Genomic DNA, 26135 nt, shown 5'->3' on the forward strand with positions numbered 1-26135 from the left:
GGATTTCCAGGTGTCCGGAGGAGAGAGGAGGCCATCCAGAGACAAAGCTGGGAGGGCGCCGTAAATGTTTAACGTTAATTCTATTTTTTCCGAAGACTATTCCAAAAATATTACCCTAAAAACAATACGGCCCATCAATTAGGGTCTATTATGCAGGCAGCATCACCGCGGTCACTAGCTCAAATCTGTCTTGGACACCAAATTTGGTCGGCCCTGCACGGCCTGCATGGCTCATGATTGCGTAGATATAAATATATATATACGTATATATATATATATATACGTATAAATGAATAACAGCATTATTTTTTAACCGTACTACGTAGGAGCGCTGAATGAGAACAGCCTGCGCTATGTGAGCTTGGCAGTGTTTGTTTACAAGTGCTCGTTTTATGATCATCGCTTTAATTGATAGTTAACCAAGACTCTGCTCTCCCACTGTTGGATGAACATAAACAAGTACTAAAGCAAAACATGTGTCGCCCTCTGCGTACGTGTGTGTGTGTACGTGTGTGTGTGTTCACATGACCCGGCGTGTGAGAGCCAGGAAAGCCAGACTGGTTTCATTATGCTCCAAACTAGCCCATTATGGTTTGGGAAAATCATCCAAACCCTAAACAGTTGTTATGGCAACCTCATGTCACCTCTTTTCATTCTTTTTTTTTCAACCTCCCTCACTCTCTCTCTCTCTCGCTCTTCACATTTCTTCTCGTTCCTCACCTCCACCCCTTCCTCCTCCTCTGCCCTCCCACCACATCACACTCAACACTCAACAAACAACACACACACACACACACACACACACACACACACACACACACACACACACACACACACACACGGCACTCGCTCTCTTTTCACCCAGCGGTGAGTTTCAGATGCAGCCTCTGCCCTCTCACGCTGACTGCACTCAGCTTTAAAGAAAAATAAACCAGTGGAAAGGAACACAGAGGGAGAAGAAAAGAAAAGAAGAAAAAAAAGCAGCAACAGGAGTTTGTAATTGTAGGATTTATATCTTCTTTTTTTTCCCTCTCTGCTTTATTTTGTTCAAAGGATGTGCCCATACACTTCCCTTCCTGTAGAGTTCACGTCAGGTCTCAGTGGAGGGTAACGGGGCAACATGCTTGTTGTTACTGGCAGAATTAACATGGTTCACCTTTGATATTGGAAATATAACTTTGAGGCCGAGGGATGAAATCACACCCACTTCCTTACGACAAAAGCTTCGACGCAGCGGCGGCGGCGGCGGCGGCGGCTAGTTACAGCTGCTGAGAAAATATAGTGACATGAGTTTGATGGATTTACTGTTTATCAGGCCACAAATTACACAGGAATGACTTCCCACGTTCCCGCTGCCCGCCTCCCCGCAGCTGGAGACTCAGTGTGAACATCATGTCGCTTCAATAAAGAGCTGAAACAAACAGAATATTTATGTCATACTGTCAAAAATAAGTGAAATATGATCATCTTCCAACCAATAGTCATGAGGGAAATATACTCATAATTGCTTTAAATGCCGAGAATTAGATGAGAAGATTGATACAACTCGAGTGAATGGTAATTATAAGGCCAGCTGCTGGTTAGCTTAGCCTAGCATAAAGACTTAGCTTAGCTAATGTCTGCTAGCTGTAGCTGCAGCTAACAGACAGTCGAGCGGTATCTCATTTCATTCGTAGCGAGAAAGTAAGTAAGTTAAAGGGTTAAAGTTGAAACGTCCCTTGATCTTATACTGAGTGTGTGGCTCTAGGAACCTAAAATGCACACGCACACATGCTGAAAACATTATTAATGACATAAAGTGGTGTAGCATAGTGCTTCGCTTTGTGGCAGGCCTGGTGGTCTGGGGTCCTTATTGGGTTGTGTTTGATGTCTCCTCTTAATAGCAGAGTCCCCATGCGTTATGATCACACACACACACACACACACAAAGGCACACTTTATTATGTGAGCAGCCATTTGCCTTGTCGCCATGATAAAGCTCTTGGCGCTCTACCGCGGTTGTTTTAAAGCCCAGACACCCTTAGCCATTACTCAGGTGATATGCCAGCGGCTGGTGATCAATGTGTCTCTAATAGAGAGAACGGGGAGGGGGAGCAAAAAGCGAGAGAAAGACAGCGATATTGATAGAGAGAGATAAAGATAAGCACAGAGAGTGATTGCACTTTTACCTTCTCATCCATCACCCCGTTCGCAGAGCGCTCCCTCGCCCTAACCCGCTCTGCAGTAATAGCCTGTCTGCATGTTGTATTTACGAGCTGCCATCAAAACAATGGCATTCATCTAAGCACTCGGATCATACGCTTTCATCACTTTTATCATCATGTCTTCCGTGTGTGTGTGTGTGTGTGTGCAGGTGTTGGCGGGGCTTTGCTAAAAAGGCTCGATGACCCATGCTTTAGCAGGAGGGAGGAAAGCTCCAGGGAGGGTGTTGAATGTGAAGCTGGTTAATGCTCCTTAAAGTTCAGCCAACTCCTGAGGTCAGCACGCACGTTTCTGTGCGTCGGCCTGACCTTCAATCTGTTCGCCGGTCTCTTCACTTGGAGGAGTTGGTGCACAGAAAACGCCCACGGGTTTCTGCGGGAGTTTCAGATTGTATGAGGATTTAACAGCGGCATGGGAGAGGGAAGAAACAAGGCGAAGAAGTGCATGGGAAAGGGGAGCTGAAGAAGCAAAAACGTCTGATAAGCGGGTCTGAGTGAGGACGGGGGAGGTGTGTGTGTGTGTGTGTGTGTGTGTGTGAGAGAAAGAGAGAGAGAGAGAGATGTGGGGAGGGCGAGAGTGCCAGGCGATGTAGAAGGGAGAGAAAGATCGGGCGCGTCTGGAAAGCATCAAGTCGTAGCTCGGCGTGTGTGTGTGTGTGTGTGTGTGTGTGTGTGTGTGTGTGTGTGTGTGTGTGTGTGTGTGTTTTGCAGCTCCTCTGGTCTCTGGCTTGTTAACCCGCAGGTCACGGGCAGCTTCGATGCCTGGCACACAGAATGGGAATAATGACCTCTTCCATAGCGAGCACATGCTCACGAATAAACACACATAACACAGAAAACATGCAAACTGAGTTTGTGTGTGTTCGTGACGTTTTTTTTTATGCTGCTCCCTCTCTACGTCAAAGGTCTGCAACACTTTTGAAGGAATGGTTTGACATTTTGGGGAAATATGCTTGTTTGTTTTCTGTAATCTTTGGATAGAGCCACGCTCGCTGTGTCCTGGCAGCAACCGTTTATGAAAAGCCATCGTGGAAGTGCCTTTACCTTGCATTCTCTCTACTGACCACCAGGGGGCGACTCCTCTGGTTGTATAGAAGTCTATGCTTCATGTGTTAAAGCTGCACTCTCTCTCCTGACCACCAGGAGGCGACTCCTCTGGTTGTATAGAAGTCTATGCTTCATGTGTTAAAGCTGCATTCTCTCTCCTGACCACCAGGAGGCGACTCCTCTGGTTGTATAGAAGTCTATAGAAAATTAATCTACTTCTTTCTTGATGTATTCCCTCAGTAAACATTGTAAACATGCGTTTATGTCTCAATCTCTGGTTTCAAGTCTTCTTCAATACAGCATGATGTCCATTTAGTACATTGCAGTCCATTTAAAGTAAAATAGAGCATAAAGCAGAGGATGCTTTAGGGCGGGGCTACAAGGTGATTGACAGGTCGCTTCCCCTGCGTTGACATATCTGGGAGTTGTCTTACAACTTTAACCCGTTGAAAGTGTCTATGGCTGTTTCACATAGGTTCCCAGGCTTTATGCTAAGCTAACCGGCTGGCTGGCGGTAGCTTCAAAGTTGGCGTACAAACGTGCGAGAGGTGTCGATCTTCTTAACCAAGAAAGCAAATTACCCACAAAATGTCCGACACAGTAACCAGCACTGAGTTTGTTTTGCCGGTACGGATTCTCTCCTGGTAATCACGTCTCAGGAAAGCTGGAGCCTAGTGCATCCGAGGGGAAAACATCTTCTCCTCTGAGATAAGGAGAGTTTGGTGGGAGGCCACTCCTTTTTAGTGTGTCTTTGATCAGCAGTGTGTGTGTGTGTGTGTGCGTGTGCGTGTGCATGTGTGTGCATTGTAGGGAATAGTAGAAAAGGGCCAGCAGCTGGTGTGTTGTGTTTTGCCCTGTGAGACCTGTCTCAGGCTGGTGTTGTATTACATGTACTAGTGTTGCAGAGGCGAGATGGGGTGAGTTGGCTCGATAGCCAAGAAGCGAGGGGTGGCAGATGAACGGGGGTGGGGTGGGGTGGGGTGGGGTTGTTGTACTGGGCAGTGAAACCAGCGGCTGACACCCAAAGCGCTTCTCATGCTCTGGCACGGGCTATTGTAGTCTGGAATTTGAGAAATGCATTTGATCAGTACGGTGCGCCCGTGTGGGTGTTATTTTGGACGACTCCTGGGGACAAAACAGCCACCAGAGAAGGGAAGGCGAGGAGGTGTAGAGGAGGTGTAGAGGAGGCGCAGGGCAAGGGTTACCTGATGAATCCTTTTAGTCTCATCACACAATCGAGAAGCATCCAGCGGCAGAATGTCGGCCCTTTCTGTCCGAGCTCTGCAAAGAGAAAGAAAGAAACAATATGTAGAAACACAATACAGCACTGTTTCTTTAACCTTCATGGGGCGAAGTGAGCATCTGATTAAAAGAGAAGGGGAAAAAAAGAAAGAATAACATTCCAGGTCACATTGTGTGGATGACAGCAGTGAAAAGGAGGAGGGGCCCGGAGATATTTTATCTGGCGCTGACTCTCGGCCTCCCTCCTCCCTCAAAGGGAATCCCATCTTTTCTCTTTGACCTCAGCATTCCTCTGAGTCAGTGCCAGGCGTTTGTGTGAGAGAGAGAGATCAGTGTTCACCTTCAAACTACTTGAAGTATTTAATACGATCCTCAGCCACGCCGTTGTGAGGGTTGAGTGACTCAAAGAGGGAAACCTACACCTCGGCAATGTCTTCAGTGTCTCGTCCAGGCCGACCTGCCGAGGTGCAGCGTCGCTTCAGTGTCTGCAGCGCGGAGCTGCGAGGGGACGCTTCAGAGGCAGGAGATATAAGATACCTGGTTATTTACATGTGACTGTTTTGGTACAGCAAAAAGAAAAATGTGTGAATGTGAAAATACATGAAATGAGCTGTTCCCTTCCCCAGAAAACCAAGTATGCCAACAAGCAAAAGAAGAAAAGGACCGTACAAGTCGGGTTACAAGCCGCTCCTACCTCCGGTCAGTGCCCCCGCTGTAGCAAGCTAGGAGCAGCGCCAGTAGCAGCGCCAGTAGCAGCGCCAGTAGCAGCGCCAGTAGCAGCGCTAGTAGCAGCGCTAGCTCCCTGCTGCTGCTGCTACTGCCCGCGTCCCCTCTGCCCGAGTCGGGTGTCGAGCCGGGGCTGGTCCCGCTACCTTCGGTGACGGAGAGAGCTAGCAGAGAGCTAGCGGAGCGCTAGCTGGCTACAGCGGGGAGCTAACGGGGACACTGACCGAAGGTAGTAGCGGCTTGTAACCCGACTTTTAGGGTAGTTTAGTCCAGTGCTTGCAGAGCAATGCAGGTCAGGGTTTGTGTTTGATGAGTTGCGATGAAATAAAGATAAGTATTCTCAGAAATGCATGCTGGTGCATTATGAGATCTCTGTTAGAGTATTGTCTTTGTGCAATTAATGTGATTCCATCAAGCTAATAAAATACAAGTATGATTTGGAGGCATCTAGCGGTGCGGTGGTGTTAGAAGAAAAATGTATTTAATCTTAATCAACTACTGTTTCACAGTTATATTATTAATCATATACTGTGTGGCTTCTCATTTGACCTCTTCTCCTGTTAAAACATACGTATGCTTTAACAGTGACCTTCTGATGGTCTTGAGACTGTGGATGCCTACATGTCTCTGTGTGAAGAACGTGGTGTTCCTTGTTATCATGACCATACCGATGCAAGCGAATCTGAAGATGTCATGGGAGCTTCTGTGATTGTGTCATTAATGTATTTAAGAGGTAACTCTCTGCTCATTCATTGAGCAGTCCAGGATACGCAATTGACATATCATGTTTGATTCTGACTCTGTTCCTTCTTCGAAGAATAAATGTCCTGATCAATGATTTTACCTCAAGGTGTCGAGTACATTTTCCTAACAGGTGGCAAAGAGCAACCAACTGAAACTTCTCACGGAGCGAAGCGTGTAGCTGCAGGTCGATGTGAACGCAGGAGTGGGCTTATCTGGAGCCAGTTTTGGTTTGTCCTTTCTGGGCTTCTGTAGAAGAGGATGTAGATACAAACGGCTCACTATGGCGACTTAAAGGCAACAAATATACGACGAATGCAAAAAACACTCTTGATATGTTATTCCATTTCTGCTAATAGATTACCTGAAATTCTACACACTGGCCATTTAAAATATAGCAATGTAAACAACTTAATTACAAGTATAAAGTGCTGCATTTCTAGTAAAACAAAATTAAAAAAGAGCAGAATGAATTCAAAGCATCAAACGTAAAATGTTCCTTGTGACTGATTAATGTGACATTGTACCAGTGTTTCTCAACCTAGGGGTCGGGCCCCTCCGAAGAGTCACAAGATCAATCTGAGGGGTCGTGAGGTGATTAATGAAGAGAATTCATATTCATCATCTGCTCCACAAATGTGTGGTTGTATTTCAGACTTATCTCTAATCTTTGCTTTTTGTGAAAAAAAGTATGTTATCTCTTTATTAAAATTTAAAAAAGTTTGAAGGACTCTACATGTTTTGGCCAATCACAGATAAGCACGTTGGCTCCAAACACCACTCTGATGTCTGTCCTGCAGACTGCTGATTAAATGCTTTTGAAGCATCTGAAAAGACTAATCTATTGTGCATTAAGACATTTAGACAGCGTGGGCATTAGCCTGTAATGCCGAGTTGGCAAAATGTTTCTGTTTTTTTTTAAACGCAGAGTAAAAGGAGCAGAACATTTTCGTAAACCTCACCGAGCACTTTGAGAAACATTGCTGGAAGTAGATCAACTTGATGTGGTCCATCCTCTTTTTTTCATAATGAATGTAAATGTAAATAAACTAGTCGTTTCACTCCATGTGGTACCACTCCCCACGTCTGCAACTGTTTAGGACGAATTGGTGCTTTCACCCTAATTGCTTTCAGGGGAGCCCATGAGCGGGTCAACACTGTGCGTGCACCGCCATCTGTTGGTGGAAGATGGTACTGCGGAGAAAGCAGCAAGGCGCTATCTCTAGCTCTGGTTGTAGGAGGACACCTAGTGGTCCGGGAAGCCGCTAAGAGTGAAAAGATGCAGAGTACGTGTGTGAAAAGTGGGTTTATTGAAGAAAACAAGACGGTGTAAAATAGCACTATAAACACAGTTCATTGCATCCCACTGGTCAACAAACCTAATAAGTGCAGCCAATGCTTTTGGTCAGCTCTATGTGACAATTATCATTTCAAGGATTTCCAATTTTGTCAGCTAGAGAAGATTGTCATTGTCTGGTCTCTTCAGGGCTGGGTGTAGCGCAAGTATTTCTTCCCAGAAGGCACCTCTTTGGTGGTCACACCGTTGGGGAAGAGAGCCGCGGCTTCGGCCTCAGAGAGCGAAGGGATGACCATGACTTTCTCACCCAGCTGAAAGAAAACCACAAGGAGGCGTGTTACAGGAGCAGGAGGCAGTTAAAAAAATAATAATCACAGTGTTGGTTGGAGGAAGCGTCACTGTGATGATAAATATAACAGCGGCTTCGGGTCATTTTCTTTAGTGTTTCCACTAAAAGTGAGGTCACATGAACACTTAAACAGTTTGCAGTTTGCAGTATTGAAGGAGAACGCTGCAGACAGCAGCTGCTAAAAGGTCTGCAATATAATGAAAATTAAATAATAAAGTGTTTTGCCACTGATTGTTATTATATTATAAAAAAAGGATGTTTTTCTGTACCGTTTGCTTGTTCCGGTCTGTTTGTTATTGTGTCATGTGACTTGTTGCCGGAAGACAAAAGGTGGAAATATGAGTGAGTGCCGATGTTGTCAGAGTTTGTCGTGTTGGAGTAAAAAAAGCGTAGCTTCGTGTTAAATAAAGGATTTTCAATGTCAGGGCTGAATATTCAGCTGATTTTAACAAATGGCAGACATGCAAAATATCAGAACGAGACTTCTCCGAGTGACACTTTGTTGGATGCAACAACAAACAGACAGGATCAAGCGAAAAAAGGCAAGAAAAACTTTAGATTTCTCTGTACATTTTTCTTCTTCCATAATCTTGTCAGACACTTAATAAAAATCTGAGCCCGTCGGTGGCAGAAACAAGCACTTTAGTGGAGTGAGTTGCCCAAAGCCATTACTCACTTTCAAGTGCTTTCCCCAGTGCTTTGACACACAAAATACCAAAATTACCTTCTACGTGGCTATAAGACTGGTTTATTTGTCAGAGCTTTTGGGACGTGTGCTCGTTCTCATGTCTGTACGCTAAATAAAGCCGGAGCAAGGAGACAGCTAGCTTAGCTTAGCTTAGCTTAGCTTAGCATTGTTCGCAGCTCCAGGTGAGGAGACACACGGCGCTTAAGGCTGACCTTCCAGTCGACAGGCGTGGCCACCTTCTTCTGTGCCGTGAGCTGCAGAGAGTCGATCACTCGGAGAAGCTCGTCGAAGTTCCTTCCCGTGGTGGCGGGGTAGAGGATGGACAGCTTCAGCTTCTTGTCCGGGCCGATCACAAAGACCTGAGGGGGGTTCAGATGTCACAGGGTCAGCATAGCACCAGAATATGATGCTTTTTATTTGTATGTATATATATGTATGTATGTATAGAGTGATACATTAACCCACAAAAAGAGAATTGTAAAATACCAGGGGGGGAAGAGATTTGGCCTGCTGTGTGCTACATGAGGATGTCATTAGCATTCAGCTGAGCAAAGCTCCAAGAGACGGGTTTGTTTAGGTGCAAACGTTTCAGAATGTTGCTCTGGTTCGACTGGCTTTCAGCCAAAAGGATGTGGTGGAGGCTGCAACCAAATTTGAGAACAAAGACCAAAACCTTTCGCAAAAGATATATCTTTTTTTTTTTTTAACTATCCTGCACAGACTTTTTTTTTGTTGCCAGTGCAAGACAGAATTCACCAGCTTTTGGCATCTGTTCATTTTGTCTCACGCTGCGGTCTCGGCCCTTGACGTTGGAGCGATGCAATAAGAAAGCGTGTCGGGCGCGGCGGACGGGTTCTCACACAGCGGGCGGTGAGCGGCATCCCGTCCTTGTCTCTCTCGTCGGGGTCCAGCATGCCGAGCTGGACGGACAGCTCTCGCTTGTCGTCGGCGATGATGGGGAACGGCAGAGAGGTTTCGGACGAACTGTTGAACGCCAGCACATCCTGCGCGGAGGGAAGAGACACATTCACGAGTTAAAACCTTTATCATCATCATCATTATCCTAAATTATTCATTCTTTCCGTCGCTGCAGAACAGGTTTGATGAGTGACTCGTGACCTTTAGGATTGTAGCGCCACCACTGTTGTGTCCCAGATGTTAATAATTATCATCTGCGAGGGCAAAAGAAGAAAAGGATACTTTTACGCTTAATAAGAACCACACGGTTCTCTTCGACCAATCACGGGCCTGCGTGAGGAGGCGTTGCTGTACTGAAAGAAATGTTATTTATAAATGTAATTTATATATAGAAATTAAGTTGAAATAAATTAAATGAACTGTATTTAGTTCAATTAAATCAGGAAAAAAGATGATATTACATTAAGTTACATAAAATGTGATTATAATGCAGCATATTTTAATTGAAATCTAAAGTTACAATACTCATTAAGTCACATTTCAAAAAAGTAAACATACAAATTAATGGAAGAAACTTACTTATGTAGTTAAAAAGAAATATAACACCTTTGCAAACATTTGAGGCCCATTTATGGAGTTTCTGGAGGGGGAAGATTTTGTTGCAACCCTGTAGTCTATCGTTTCCCCCTTTTTCTCTTGGTGCTCTCTTTTATTTCTTCTCTCATTGGTCACAGTTAAGGAATGTGGGAGCATTTCATTTGTGGGGTATAATATGTATATATCTGTGCAAATGCATATCTGTAACCCTCTATTGTTATTTTTTGGTTCTCTGTTGAGGAACAGTCAGTAACGCCTAACAAAAAAACAAAAAAAAAAGCCATTGATATTGATATCTCTATCTGATATGTCTATACGTTATATTTTTGGGGTGCCTTTTTGTTTTGTCTTGCGTTTGTGAAAAGACAAAAAAAACAACATACAAATTAAAGTTCACTCAAATACATTTAATTAAATGTTTTTATGTGTATTTATTGGATAAACAAAGCTAACATTGGGCTACATTAAAAATTTATTAAATTGTAAAGAAATTTACATTTTTAAGAAAATCAATAAAATACATAGATTGGTGATTGTATAGTTGTTAAACATTTTGTAAGTTGTTAAACAAATGTGGATCTGAAGTGACGCTCCATCAGCGCTGCAAACCGCATCATTCCTGTGACCATGTAGTGAAGAAGAGTTGGGATCTAATGGATCTGATTTGTTGTTTTTATTTTGAAACTCCATGACCTGCAGGACTTTTAGAGCTCAAACACTTTGCGACTTACAAAGTTAGGACATGCCCATTGCTTATCTTTAGGAGTTTCTTTTAACTGTGACAGTCAGGAGCTGTTTATATTTAAAGGAAAAAGACACTAAATGTGATGGACTTTGAGCCAAATGTGACTTTGAGGTTCAGATAACAAGACAGCAAGCAGTGACTCAACCCACAGCTTTAACACGTCAATCTAATACAATGAAAGTATGCCTTAATAATATTAATAACATCACAAGACAAAAGGCAGAGGGGTGTGTGTGTGCGAGTGTGTGTGTGTGTGTGTGTGTGTGTGTGTGTGTGTGTGTGTGTGCACCTTGCTCCATTTTTTGTGGTCCTCCACGCTGTCGATGGACAAGGCGATCATCTTCACGCCTCGTTTCTTGAACTCGTCGCTGACCTTGGCGGCGCAGGCGAGCTCGGTGGTGCAGACGGGAGTGAAGTCCTTCGGGTGGGAGAACAGGATACCCCATCTACCGAGGAAACACACACACACACACACACACACACACACACATCGGTTTGTGGCTCAGAAACCTCAACGGGAAAAACTGTATTTGAAGGGGAAAAATGGCAAATAAGGTCACTGTGGTCCAACTCCGACTTATGTAAGTTATAAGTAATCAGACTGATTGAAGTAGGCCAAAAGGCCGAACAGAGTTTAAAATATACGTAACACACATTGCGTAACATGCATATTTACTTATATTATGTTGCGTACACATTCTGTATTTGCACATCTCCCTGTGTCCCCACAGAGAGTTGAGACAACAGAAGCAGAAGAAATGGATCTTTAAAAAGAGAAGAAAAAGGCAGAGAACCCAAAGTCTCAGTGGAGGAAATTCCAGCCACAGATTGAAACAACAGGTGTCTGAGAATCTGGCAGACTCCAGCTGAGAATCCAGCTGTGCGTTTACTGAAAATGTCCAATGAGGTTGAAGGGTCAGACGGTCTGGGAAGGTTTCCTGCAAAAACACTTGCAATGGCTTAGCCATTTTTTTAGTTTATTATATATATATATATATATATATATATATATCTTTTCTTCTTTTTCTCTATGTCTCTTGCACTTTACCCCCGTTGCTGCTGTAATCCTGTTAATGTCCCCACTGCTGGACTAATAAAGGAATATCTTATCTCATCTTTTCAAGGAGAATTCCCCTATTAAATCACATGAGTTTCCTGCCTCACATGAATGTAGATGTCTTTATTTGATGTGTTGGAACATATTATCACATGGGGTGGTGGAGGAAACTGGAAAGCTTTGTTCATCACATGCATCGTGATCGCCTGATTATCGGGTGACCTGCTTAGAAACAATTGAAACTTGAAACTAGTGTTACTGTAACTGGGTGTATTTTAGAACCAACAGGTTATGTCTCTTTGGAAAGTAGGGCAAGTTACAGGTTGCAACACCGCATCCGCTCAACCCTCAGGAAAAGGAAATAAATCATGAAATGTATTATCTTCAAAATCAGAAGAACTAGATTATTCTTAGAAAACCGTCATGTGAAAATCATTCAAATTCCAGCAGATTGTTGCAGCATAATAGTCTGCCTAAATCAATCCAGGCTGCATGTGTCTGAGAGTGTGTGTGTCTGAGAGTGTGTGTGTGTGTGTGTGTGTGTGTCCCTTTCTCTCTGTTGCTACAAAAAAGCAGAGTCTCACAGGGCTCCAAATCAAAGTGAGCAGCGAGGCACAGGTCCAAGTTCATAAAAAACACACACACACAAAGCCGGCCTCGTCCTGAATGTGCTTACACCTCACTAATGAGCCAAGAGAGAGAGAGAGAGAGACTGGACAAATCCAAATGCATTGTAGTCTGCAGCTAGAACAGCTCTACATTTCTCTGATCCATTCAAAAAAAACACCGAATTATGGCATGGCATGTATGGTGCATAATAATGAGTCATGCTTGTGTAACCCCTTTCTGTGTCTGCAAGCAGACTTCGCACCAAGGTCAAGTGCAGGGTTCATACACATTCTGACCAATGGATTTCCATGACATTTCCCTGACTTTAAACCAAATATTGTGAAATCTCGGTGCATAAATGAAAAAGTGAGAAAATAAAGTATTTAAACTAACAATGAGAATTCCAAAGCATACAGTAAACCTTAAATGACACAAATGAATGAGACAATAGTTTGATTAAAAGAGTAAACATTTATATAGATGCCTCTATATATGCCTGCTTATATTTTGAGCGTCTTTCTTTTAAAAGCATATTAATGATTTCAAACGCGCACAACCAGCTCAATCAAACGTTGCACTGTTACCAAACATAATTCAAAATTTAAGAGTAACAACACAATCGGGGATGCCTGTACGTGAGCGTTTCCCCGGTGTGCACACTCACGAGCTGCCCAGGAAGTCGTGAAACTTGATCCTGCCGATGGTGGTGTCGGCCTCGAAGTTGGGGAACTCGTCCCCGAGCAGAAGTCCAGGCATGGTGGGCTCTTTTCCGCAGCTCGGACACGAGAAAGGGGGAAAAAAAAAAAGAGGGTCTGGCTTGCCTGAAGCGTGATCAGCGCCTCATGAATGGACCCGGATATGGGCGGGGTCAATGTATGTGACGTGGAAATCATCGTCCAACCAGATGCGAGAGTTTTTTTATTTTGTATTTAACTTCATTAAAACAGTTCAAACGCGAAAAAATAAAAATAATAATAAGTACGGTGAACAGTACAACAATATTGTACAGAAGAGTCAGAAGAAACCGGTCACATAGGAAAAACACTATTACCCAGGTAGCTTTGCGGTTAGAACAACAAAAATGGCGATTATTTAGGATTAAATAACTTTATTAAAACAGTTCAATAGCAAAAAAAAAAAAAAAAAAAAGTCACAAAAAATGTACAATGAACAGTACAACAATATTGTACAGAAGAATCAGAAGAAACCGGTCACATAGGAAAAACACTATTTCCCATGTAGCTTTGCGGTTAGAACAACAAAGATGGCGATTCTGTTCAGAGTTCCGGACGTGATATGAATAGTGAAACGTCCAACAGATGAATTAAAGGAGCGACAACCAGCACAGCACTGCAGACAAAAGGCAATTCACCACTGCGGGTCAGCTGCCTCACACCTCACTACATACGACGCCGGCATATATACTCACAAAATGCCGTCTCCTAAAGCTAAAAACCCCAGTCGCGGAAGTGGAAGCCCGGTGCTCGGCGGCGCCAACGGCCGCTACGAGTTCATGTCGCTGACGAAGCCGCTGAACCGGTCCTCTGCGCCGCCGCCGCTCCTCCTCCAGCGGCAGGGCTCCGACCCGACCACCGCCCGCCTCCGAGTGTCGGAGAGCCCCACTCGGCGCCGTGGCTCCAGCTCCTCCACGGGCTCGGCGAGCGGCCCGGGCCCGCCGGAGGAGGACGGCATTCGGCTCAACCCCTCCTTCGTGCGCGTGGCGCTCAGCTCGCTTCTCGCCATCGACCTGTGGATGTCCAAGCGGCTCGGGGTGTGCGCCTGCGAGGACTCGTCCTGGGGCAGCGTGCGGCCGCTGATGAAGCTGATAGAGATCTCGGGGCACGGCATCCCCTGGCTGGCGGGCTCCGTCTACTGCCTGTACAAGAGCGACAGTGCCACGGGACAGGAGGTCATGCTCAACCTCCTCATGGGTAACAGACACTCTATTTGTGTTCCTGCATCTGTTGTCACGGTTATGCACACAGGGTTCTCGGTACCACTGAGGTGCAGCGTTTGTGTCACACCCCTCCAGCTTCTCCCTCCCATGCACACCTCCTCTATCAGAGCCCACAGTCGATCCCACCTCCCATGACTATTTATATGAATGTTCTGACCCATTTTCGCTCCATTTCCGGTTCTCACAACTGTTGTTAATTCTGGCTTTGATCCACCTCTTGTTGCAGCTCTGCAGCTGTAGCTTTTACTTAAAAAAAAAAAAAAACTAAAAACCTTTACACAACATTTAGACTCTATAAACTACAAGTGTCGCTGGAGTTTTGTCCTCTTGAAACCACTGGAGGGAAATATGTTCAAAGATTTGGAGAAATGCAAAGTGTAAACCAGAGTGAGCTGCAATGCAGATCCATCAGAAAATAAATAAATAAACACGTCACACACACTCTTCTCTTCTGCCATGGATGAGAAATACCAAAGTTTTTAATACTTTTTATTATAATTTGAATAAAAGCGATACTGATCATATGTGATTTTTCAACATAGTGGTAATTTAAACAAAACAATAATACGAAGATCATTATACTCAAAGACAAATCACATGACACATACCGGCCACTAATAACCAATTGATACAAAAACAAATAGGAGTACAATTAGAAATTATATTAAAACCCTTATAGCAAAAGCTTGTTTTTAGACTGTACGTTGATTTATAACAGTAATGCAGCTTTTCGTTGGATTGCTTCACTTAACAGCCAGTACATATCTACAAGGAATACAAAAATGCATGCTTCAAGCCAAAAAAACAAACACTGTGCACAAGTGCATCCACTTTGTACATCAAGATCTGCTTCTCTTGTCACAAGAAGAGGATTTGTGGGTCTCCCTGCTTATTTTCAGAGGAGGTTGTTCTTCCCCCAGTGACACAAGCCCACAATGATGAGCCGATGAGAACCTTTGGTTTGTGTTCCTCCCGTGCGCGTCCTTTACTCTCGGTCTGAGGTGATGGAACCTCAGACTCCTCAAAACTACCACGCCTTTCCTCCATCAGCGCTGGGAGGCTTTCACCTGTAGATGGCATATGTTGTTTGTTCTGGCTTTAATCCACCTCCGTGTGCACTTTCTCTTCCACGTTTCTCGTTATAACTTGTCTCCTAGATCATTTTCTATATGCGTGTCCCTCAGCTTGCACTTCGGTTTTGCCTGATGTGAACTTTTGATTTGTTTGTCTTCTCTTCTACCGGCTCATTGGATGTTTTCCTTTGGTCGTGATGACGGGTGACAGGTGACGGGTGATGGGTCATTTTAAATGACAGCTGGCACGTAGAGGCAAGTCTGTCTTGGTGTGTGATGTCACATGCAGCTCAGGTAACAAAGTAGCAAAGCACCAGATGAACATGAACTAAAATCATCTTTGAGCTGGACAAAAAATCTACTGCAAAGCAACATACATACACATGTATGTCACATTTTGATTATGAAGCTGACGTGTAACTGCACAGTATCCTAATTACTAAAAATGGCAACCATAATTTCAGTTTCGGCCACCAAAAGCTGACTTGTTGACGAACGATTGTAAAAGTTACCGTTGATCCTTTGTTGACTGTTGGTGGATTCATTTTTTTAAGTAATTTGTTGGACAAAATGTTTTGCTTTTTCTCCATTTTATGCAATCCGTAAAGAAATAGATGGGTGTTAAATTATCGTTTGGACAAAACAATCAATCTGAAGATTCAACCTCGGGCCCGAGCAAATTGTGATGATTATTTCGTCACTGTTTTCTGACCGTTTTTTATTTTGTAGTGGTAATTAATTGAATTTTATGATTGCGAGTATCAGCGCTTTTCCAGCGGTCGGAGCTACTTACCTGTCATGGTTGTAACTTGTGTCATGGTTTTAACTTTAGTCATGGTTAAAACGTTCTAACAACAATTAATAATCCACAACTAACGCTCTTTAACAGGGTAAAACATCACAACAAACAAACAGTCCTGTTTTTTTTCCACTTACATTCCCCTGGGTCCTAAGTCCCTCCATGTTTAGCTTCCTAAGACCCTCTAAGTACCAACGTAAAGACAGCTGCTCGCCACTCGCAACAGCTTTTCAGTTGCCCGGCGGCCCTTTTCGGCGTCAATGAAATAATGTGTTTACTCTGGAAAGAAATACAGTGAAACCACCAGAATCTTACAAAATACTGTGATATGAATTTTTGGCCATAACGCCCAGCCCTAGTTGAGCATTAAGAAAGTCCCACCTTGTCATATAGAAGACTTGTTTCTTTTTTCAGGATTCTGGCATAAACTAAATGCTAAATCAAAATGTCAACTAATAGCAATCTGCAGGTAAACATCCGAGGCCAGCTGCAGCTTTGAACTTCTTTTCATTCAACAATGAACACAAATGTACCGTTGCGTATTCCTTTTTGATGAAACCCTTTCATCGGGTTCCCAGCAGCGATTGGCTCGATGCCACCTGGCCGTTGCATGAATTTTTCAGCACTGCAGCCCTAGAGAGCTTAAAGCAACGGTTAATGAAACATCGCTTCTTATTTACCTCCCTGCCGAAGTGAAGGCCGGCCCTTTTTTTTTTTTTTAATGCAAGCTGCGGATATAAGTTGTGTTTTTTAGCTTGGTATCCATCATCCCAGAGAAAGAAACTAAGCTAACTATGTTCTGTGGTGTTGATGTGAGTCAAAGAAAACAACGTTTATTTAGATATTCTTGACTGGCCTCTTGATTTGATTGGATTAGGATTCTAGATGCATTTCAATGTGTCGCTTCGGATGAATCTGAACTCCCTTTTTATTTAGAGTCCGCTCAAAAATCTGACTACAACTATATTTAATGCATCTTTTCAATACCAGCATCTGTGCGAGCCACCTCAGTACAAAAACATACATGCATAGACTGCACATCTCTCTTATACTTCATGATTTATCCAAGCGGTTAGCAGACTTTTCCTTATTCATAACTCTTTTACTGTTCATTGATTTAAGTCACTGCCGGAAAAACTACAACACCACGGTTGAATTGCACCCTGCGTGCACATTTTTCTTTCAAGGAATTTCCACTCTACTGTTACGGTTCCTGTACATCCTCTCTCTATGTCTGTCGATATTCAAATCAACTGTCTTATATCTTTCTGCCAATGTGATGCCATCTCCCCCCTTCACCCCCTCCAGGCCTCCTGCTGGACCTGCTCCTGGTCACCATCGTGAAGGCGGTGGTGCGTCGGCGTCGGCCATCGCACAACCGCATGGACATGTTTGCCACCTTCTCCGTGGACCGCTACTCCTTCCCTTCCGGCCACGCAACCCGCGCCGCCATGTGCGGGCGCTTCCTGCTGGCTCACCTGGTGCTGGCCGCCCCGCTGAGGGTCCTCGTCCTGCTGTGGGCCGCTCTGGTGGGGCTGAGCCGAGTGATGCTGGGCCGGCACAACGTGACCGACGTGATGTTTGGCTTCTGGATGGGCTACTGCCAGTACAACCTCGTAGAGATGCTGTGGCTCTCGCCTCAAACCCTGCAAGGGCTGCTGGGACAGTTAGCCTAATATCAAGGAATGGAAAAGGAGGACGAGACTTGGCCGTTTGAATCTTGATTGTTAGAGCACCTGCACTGTCCTTTTTAGACGGAAATATCCGAGAAGTTGTCTTTTGACTGAAGAAGAGAGCTCCATCAAACACAGCTTTGTTCTGCTGTTATCTGACACTCACGGGCACATTGAGTAGGATTCGTTGGTTTGTTAACATTCAAAGTCGGCCCCTCCTCCAACGCTCAACGCTCAGAAAATGTCCCGAAAGCAGCCAAAAAAGACTAGCATACACTTGTAGTGGGTCATAAGTAATGGTTGAGATGGGTTATTTTTGTACAAGTTTACACCATGTTTTTATTTTTTAATCCTACTCATTGTGCTTTAAGTTCATGAGCCTTCCAGCCCTCACGAGTAGTTGTCTGTAATAAATAGTACAGCACGGAGAAACAGGTTCATCCAGGCTCACTGGAAATAATGTCAACTGCAAGCATGCTTTTGTTGCTGAGGGAGTGCTGATTTCAAAGCCTTGAGGATCTGATTTGATTCATGCATTAAAAAAAACGGTAACGTGCGGCAGGTTTTTCCGCCTGTCCGTCCACGTCCAACATTTTCTAACTTTCCGGGGACCTTTGAGGAGTTTTAAGCATGTCGGTTTTCCTGCAGGAGAAACCTGCACAGAGTGTAAAAGATCCAAGCGTTTCCTCCTCGCGGTTCTGCACCAGCGGAGGCTTCAGATGCACCTTGTACTGTTGCAACACAGCAGATTTCCACCTGTCCTCACCTGCCCTCTTTCTTCAGGACACTTTCTATATGATTTCCCCACAAAGAGGTTTACAGTTACAGAACTGCCCTTTTATGTCGACAGGATTAGACATTACATCGTTTTAATGAGACTCCTTTAACTTGACTTTTTAACAATTTACGTTACTTATTGACCGCCATTCCTTTTTCTTCAACAGTATCACTGTTTTGTTTAAAAATCAACCAAAGTGTGTCCCGTATTGCAGCTTCAGCTCACATACGTACACATTGACCTGCATCACTTCCTGGACTGGACTATCAGAAATGTTTATGTGCTTTGGTACTTTTATAGATTCGCTGTTATACTAAAAGAAAAACTATAGAAGACTGTACATTCACAATACGTGGTTCGGTCTTTACTACGGAAGAGAGAAGAAGATTTGTGTCTGATCTGAAATGTTTTCCCTCCTTTGTTTATGAAAACCAAAAAAATGTCTCTGCTTTAAAAAAAATCATTGAGAAAAAAGACGTTTTACTAATTTTCAGTGAGGATCCTTTATTTCTAGTGTTTGTTGTTGTAATACTAGTTTCAGCCACAAGAGGCTGAACTGCACCACTACCACATGTACGAAATGGGACGGAAACTGCAGATTAAAATACATTTATGGCCAAAAGAAAGACGTAACACTAATGTTACATCATTTTAATTAATATATGTACCTTGTGTTTAGAGTGAATGGAGAAAGTTAAACTTAAAAGAATTTGTTGATTCCCATTTTAGCCTCGTGGACGAAATTAGTATTACAACAAATTTCAATTTCACCTTTTTTAATTTAAGTTTATTCTGGCAAAATAAAACACAGGACAGAAAACTATGTCCATCAGACTGAGAAAATCGATCACCAGAATCATTATGCTTCTCACCTGCTACTCAGGGCTTCTGTACTTTTCAGTCACATGACAAAAAATAATTTTGATTGACAGCCAATTTTATGTTCTAAAATATAGAACCTTACATCTACTGTCAATCAAAATAATTTTTGGCAGTGATTCATATGTGGAACATGGTGTACCTAAGCCCTACCTACAGCCCAGGGCTGGGACGCGTACCTTGCACATACCATAATGTACGAGTTCCTACTGGATCACCGGCTCTGACTGAGGATCATATGAGTTCAGGTCATGACCTCACCTGTTAAAACTCAATCCAAGCAGATTCAGAAGTACTGAGACTCTTACTTTAGGTTAACAGTTATGAATCAATTCAAAAAACATCTTTTTTTAATTGTCTCTTAAAGTCAGATGAAGACATGCGGATAACGGGCACTTTAAATCAAACCCTATGAATCCATTCAATGTTCTTTTTCTAACACCTGAAATGAGAGCTTACTAGAATCCTGCACTGTGACTGAAGACAATACTTCTTGTCTCTCAGACTACCTTTTATTCATCAAGTTAGACAATCTAATGTCTAGCTACATGTCTCCAGACTGCAAATCTTTTATGGCGTGCGTTTACATAATGTTTAACATTTTACACAAATTCTCAGTTGAAGATTCACAGCAAGGCAATAATGTGTCGAGGAATTAACAGCCAAGTGTCGCAGATCTTCCCACAGTTGATGTTTGATGGTGAAGTGACCCTTCGGCCCACGAACTGCTCTCAGATCCTAATGTTCAGACTCAACGTGACTCCGTGGGTCAGTAGTTACTGCTCCTTGTATGTTTTTTTTGGGGGTGGGGGGTGAACACACATTAACTGTTTGGTCGTGACCGTTTGGTCGCTGACCGAATGACATGACATCGAACGCCAGCGGTCCAGATGTTGTAACACGGAGGTCAAGGCCGCCTATACTGTGGTAAACTCATATGAAGAGGGCAGATAATGTCATCTAACCTATTCTATTTCTGCTTATTCTAGAAGTCTGATTATTGTCAGATAAGTAGCATTACATGCACCAGTTGAGCTGAATTGCTCTTTTTGCTTCTTTATTTCCGTGTGTGCTCTGTGGTGTTGACACAACCTCTCTGACCGCAGATTATTTGGTAAGTTTGCACAACAGCTGGCTCTGTCTCGCTCGCTGTGAACGTGGCATCTTGGCACTAACCAAGTGCAGCCTAAGTTATGTTTGTTTGGTATGATTTGTTTATTGATTTAAGAACTAGGATGAGATGTGTGGACGTGTGATTTCTGTGTAAAGGTATGAACTCTTAGTTCCCTTGGATGCAGGAGCCCCTTTGGAGTTGGCGCTCTCTCTGCAATAATTGACAAGTAATCTTCCCAGTGCGGGCGATAAGACTAGATATGACTTTTTAATTTGTTTTTTTATTACCTTTCTGTTGACATTTTAAAAATGCTGTACAGTGATCTTTGTGACCAAATTTTTATTTTATTTTCATGATTGTTTTTTTGTTGTTTTACATGTTGACATATTACAGAATAGATTTTACACTGGGAGCTCGTCTGGTAGACTAAACGCGCCACAGGTTCCTCGCTCTGAGTCTGACCCATTTCTCTTCTCTCTCCCACTTCCCTGTCTTCTGGTGCACGATCATAGAATAATAAATATAAAAAAACTGTTCAGTAAATGTCACATCTGTTCTTGCACATTGTCCAACATGAAGCCAGCTGATATATATTTCACTGCGATCCGTTTTGCCTGCTATATTCTATAAATGATATTGTGTGTTTCCTGTATAGACCTTATTCTTAATGTTTGTAAATATGCCTGTATGGTAATGTGATTACACTGTGTGGATTGATGTTCAGTAGAGTTGAATGTGCTGCTCAATATTCCCCGAGGGGAATATTTTGAATGATTTGATTGTACTGATTTCTAATTAAATTGGGAACGAATCTTGAAACTGTCTCACTTGCCGTGGATAGATGCTTAGAGTTAATAACTGCTCCATAGTTAATTATCAACACTCTTCCAAATTGAACTTGAGTCAAAAATCCAACCCACTGGATTTGGGCAAATCAATTTGTACTCTGCAGATTAGTTTTTTGGTCACCGCCTCAATAAAGGTTTATGCTGAGGTGGCACTCGTCATTTGACTTTCACAAGTTACCAACACGGAAGGATCAAGGTAAAAAAGAGCTGCTACACTTGTATTTCTAGTATATTTTAATGCAGAATTCTGTTTTAATTGTGCCGTAGTTAGTGATATGAGTTGTGTGGCCTAATTATGTGCATATTAATATTATTATTATTAAACTGCAAAATGACTAAATCCCTCCAAAAAGTGCAAAATACATAATTTTTACTTTGCACATTTCCTGAAACACTGAATCTATTGCACAGGTTTGGCTTAGAACATTACCGCCTAAACATTTTTCATTCTTCTCAAAGACGTATAAGATATTTCTACCTCTAAGAACTGAGAACGGTTTATGACAACCGAAGTTTAGGGATCAAAAAGTTGGTGCAAAAGAGCTCAGTGACACTGCTTACGATATCTGATTTACTTTATTTGTGCAAATGTTGTTGAAAGACTCATTGGAGCATTTTAAATGTGCTGATTAAACACATGATTTAAGTCACGATTTTGCTCACAATTTCGAAATAGATCCAACGCACAGAGAGATGCATTCAAGTTGCAGGTTTCATAGAAACTCTCTAACCTGTATAATAACCAGTGGAATGCACATTATCTTATTATTAAACGGTCTCGTATGACAGTGGGCGAGACTGAAAGTCACACATTTTGAGTGATGCACTCAAGTCTGTAGCGATGAGGAGTTAAAAAATGAAATGAAATGTGTCCCTTTCCTTGGTGCAGCTCCATCATGGTGCACAGAGTCGCGGTGATCGGGGCCGGCCCCTCTGGTCTGTCCAGCGTGAAGGCCTGTCTGGATGAGGGCATGCTGCCAACCTGCTTCGAAAGCAGCGATGACGTGGGCGGACTGTGGAAGTTCAAGGCAAGTCACCGCTGCAGAAATGAAAAAAAGAGAAGCTGACAACCATTTTGTGTTTATGCCCCCAAGCTAGTCAGGTCAAACAGGTTGAGAGTACATTTCTCTGCCTTTCTCTGCAGGAAGTGTCAGAGCCAAACAGGGCCAGCATCTACCGTTCCCTCACCATCAACATCTCCAAGGAGATGATGTGCTACAGTGACTTCCCCATCCCTGCAGATTACCCCAACTACATGCACCACTCCAAAATCCTGACATACTTCAGGATGTATGCGGAACACTTTAAACTGCTGCAACACATTCACTTCCAGGTAACAATATATATTTTTCTTTTGTAAATGATGAGTCACGGGTGATGTGGTTCATCGAATATTTTCAACAAACTAAACTGCGTTTGTTTTTTATGTTTATTTCAGACCTCAGTGAAGAATATTAAACAAAGGCCGGATTTTTCTCTCTCTGGTCAGTGGGAAGTGGTGACAGAGAGTAAAGATGGACAGCAGGAGAGCCATGTCTTTGATGCAGTTATCTGCTGCTCTGGCCACTACACACACCCTAACCTGCCTCTCAAAGACTTCCCAGGTGAAGACATACATAAATACATAGAAACAACAGCATCATTGGAGGGAGTTGCTGCGACTGGCTTGTTGTTGTTACCTAGCTAGATAGCATAATTCCGCTATGCTTTAATGCTAGACTTGTTACCGAATGAGCTGGACCAAGTTGTTACTCTTCTGGCGATATCCACATGCTTTCCAAAGCTATGACAATAGTGTGTGGATGAAACATTAAGTTGTATTTACCCATTTAGGGTTTGGCTAGTTAGATAGCTAGCTTGCTAATCCTACCATGCTTTCATGCTACAGTTACAGAACATTTACTGTTTTAACTTACGTCCATAAAGGCCGTTACTCTTTCAATTAGCTTATGTGTAGTTCCGTGCTGGGAAGAGTCTCCTATAGTAACAAAATACAGAATTCACTTTTGTGTACATTTCATGGAATGCGCTGATATGCGTATGCTAACGATTTCATTTGCACTAGCTATTAATATGCTAGCGATTCGCAGGCTACTCTTCACTAATACTCTTCTATCCACAGTCTACAGAGTCATGGGACATTGATTTTATTGAAGGGGCGAGGAGGGTGATGACAAAAGCATGCACAACCTGATTAAAAGTCCTGTGTTTATTTGACCCATCCACCACCAGTCCCCTCCCGCCATTAATACTACGTCCGTTGTTCTGAGTGTCTATTAAGGACGCGGATGGGTTTACATTGGAGTTAGTTGAAATCTCGGTGCAACCCATTGCAATAAAATAGAAAAAACACAACGTATGAAGACATCATGCTGGTGTGTTGCAGGAATTGAGACATTTGAAGGGAAATACTTCCACAGCTGGGACTACAAGGGGCCTGAGGACATGTCCGGGAAAAGAGTGGTGGTCATCGGCATCGGTAACTCAGGAGGCGACATCGCTGTGGAGAGCAGCAGACTGGCAGAGCAGGTCGGGTGAAGTCTTTCCTTATTGCTCTTTTCTCTTTCCTTCTTTGAGATGATTCACGCATGTTGATCCGTCTGACTCGCTTTCCTTCTGCAGGTGTATATGAGCACTCGTAGTGGTGCCTGGATCGTCCGCCAGGTCTCTGACAATGGCCTGCCTCTTGACATGAAGTACAGCACGCGCTTTGTCCACATCCTCTTCCAGCTGCTGCCTATCAAAGTCCTTAACTGGATTGGCGAGAATAAACTCAACGCCATGTATGACCACAGCATGTATGCCCTCAAACCCAAACACAGGTTGGTGCTGTAAGGACCAAGTGTGCAGGAAATAAACAACTTGATGAAGAATAATGCATTGAATCCGTGGATGCACAGTACTTATTTGACCGTAACTACCTTGTTATCCCTTCTTCTTTCTTCTGCTGTCCCCTCAGACTCTTCAGTCAGATCCCGGTGATCAACGATGATCTACCTTTTAAGATTCTGTCCGGGTCGGTCATCCTCAAACCAAACGTGAAGGAGATCCGTGGCTCCACCGTGGTGTTTGATGATGGCAGCACTGAGGAAAAGGTTCGAGAACTTTGTTTCCAACAATCCCGTCTTTTCTGTTTTGTGTCCAGTACAATCAAAGCTTTAACCTCCATCTCATCCTTTCCTCATGACAGGTAGATACAATCGTGTTCGCCACAGGATACAACTATGATTTCCCCTACATGCCGAGCAATGCTGTGTACAAGTCTGGGCACCGTGTGGGCTTGTACAAGCACATCTTTCCTCCCAACCTGGAGCATCCCACTCTGGCTGTCGTGGGTTTCATCCATGCCCTCGGAGCCATCATGCCCCAGGCTGAAATGCAGGCTCGCTGGGTTGCAAGTGTCTTCAAAGGTGAGGCTGCGTGTCCAGTTCATCACCTGCCACTGGTCTCGAGTCTCAGTCTTTACCTCCATCTGTCTTTTGCTCTTCAGAACATAAAAAGCTGCCTTCCAACCGGGCCATGATGAAGGCGGTTGACAAGGACACCAAGGACATGGAGAACAAGTAACAGTTTTTGTCCCTTTTGATTTGGCACATTGTTGTACTTTGAACCTGTTGAAGCAACTTGTAAATTCCGGATGTATCCGCAGCTACATTTTGTCGAGGTTGACGCCGCTGCAGGTGGACTTTGTTTCCTACATGGACGACATAGCAGGAGAGGTTGGGGTGCGGCCAAGTCTCCTCTGGCTCTTCTTCACAGACTACCCGCTGTTTCAGAGGGTTCTGTGGGGACCTGTCACAGCCTACCAGTACCGCTTGAAGGGACCAGGGAAATGGGAGGGAGCCCGCAGAGCAATCTTCACCCAGTTTGACCGCATGTTCCAGCCCTTAAAAACAAGAAAGGTTCGGAAATGTTTCTTCGACATTCTATCAGCAGTATAGTGACCGTATACTGACCCTGTCCCTGAGTCAAACCCCAACGTAACCTTTTCCCTTCCCGTCTTTTCCAGCTGGAGGCAGAAGAGGCCTCCGTCTTTGGCCTCCTGATCAAGCTGAGCCTCGCCGTCATGGCCGGAGGAGCTGCCGTCTACTACGTCCACGTGCGCAACCCGACCACCATCCCCACCCTGCTGTCCAACCTCCGTCCACAAACAGTCTGGACGTGCTGCATTGATCAGACGATGTGAATCTAGTTCCCTTTAGAAATGTAGTTCCTCCTGTTTGGGTTGTGATTATGGGAATGCTTTTATGGGTCACTGTCTGAGCTGATAGGTAAAGTTAGAGGTATAAATATAGTTATACCGTTTCAAAAATACCTTAATGTTTCTTTTTTAAGGGATATTGAACTGTGCACCCTTACAGTACTTTCACCTGCACTGCAATGGAATTTAAAGGGACAGTTTCCTTACTCCTTTAGTGTTATTCATCAATCTAGATTGTTTTGGTTTGAGTTATCTCGTTTTGGGGATAAGACCTTAAAAACGTCTGCATTCCAGGGCAAGGAGTGAGGCCATGACAACAGGGGCGTTTTATATGCTGGCACAGATTGGGGGAGGAGCCAGCCTGAGGGCTGCGTTCACAACCCTACACTTCCTTCTCTGGGGAGCATTCCCCACTCCACTATGGTTACAGAATATAGATTTTACATGTGGAGCTTGTCTGGCAGCGCAAACGCAAATCAGGTTCCTTGGTCTGAGTCTGACCCACTGCCCTTTGCTGCATTTCGCCTCGCTCCCACTTTCCTGTCTTCATCAAAGAAATCCTTTAAAAAAAAAAGATTTAAAAAAGATTCAGCACA

The 26135-nt window shown here is 43.7% G+C and overlaps 3 protein-coding genes across 3 annotated transcripts; 2 read left to right on the top strand and 1 right to left on the bottom strand.

The window, feature by feature from the left end:
* Nucleotides 1–7250: 7250 nt before the first annotated feature.
* prdx6 (peroxiredoxin 6) lies at nucleotides 7251–13012 on the bottom strand. Its single transcript, XM_079221212.1, has 5 exons — nucleotides 12882–13012; nucleotides 10841–10997; nucleotides 9152–9295; nucleotides 8504–8650; nucleotides 7251–7565 (listed from the first exon to the last, which is right to left on the bottom strand). The coding sequence occupies exons 1-5, from the start codon at nucleotides 12971–12973 to the stop codon at nucleotides 7440–7442; spliced, it is 666 nt and encodes a 221-aa protein (XP_079077338.1). The 5' UTR covers nucleotides 12974–13012; the 3' UTR covers nucleotides 7251–7439.
* Nucleotides 13013–13649: 637 nt separating this feature from the next.
* On the top strand, nucleotides 13650–17797 carry plpp6 (phospholipid phosphatase 6; the record flags this gene model as incomplete). Its single annotated transcript, XM_079221109.1, has 2 exons — nucleotides 13650–14148; nucleotides 17355–17797. The coding sequence occupies 2 exons, from the start codon at nucleotides 13650–13652 to the stop codon at nucleotides 17720–17722; spliced, it is 867 nt and encodes a 288-aa protein (XP_079077235.1). The 3' UTR covers nucleotides 17723–17797.
* Nucleotides 17798–22219: 4422 nt separating this feature from the next.
* Nucleotides 22220–25524, top strand: LOC306738908 (flavin-containing monooxygenase 5-like; the record flags this gene model as incomplete). The annotated part of the gene is made up of 10 exons (XM_079220836.1): nucleotides 22220–22366; nucleotides 22483–22671; nucleotides 22777–22942; nucleotides 23725–23867; nucleotides 23961–24169; nucleotides 24307–24433; nucleotides 24529–24748; nucleotides 24829–24901; nucleotides 24988–25240; nucleotides 25348–25524. Exons 1-10 carry the CDS (start codon nucleotides 22235–22237, stop codon nucleotides 25522–25524), a joined length of 1689 nt encoding a protein of 562 aa, XP_079076962.1. The 5' UTR covers nucleotides 22220–22234.
* Nucleotides 25525–26135: the final 611 nt, after the last annotated feature.

This window comes from Taurulus bubalis (genome assembly GCF_910589615.1).
Source record: "Taurulus bubalis genome assembly, chromosome: 7".
NCBI lineage: Eukaryota > Metazoa > Chordata > Actinopteri > Perciformes > Cottidae > Taurulus > Taurulus bubalis.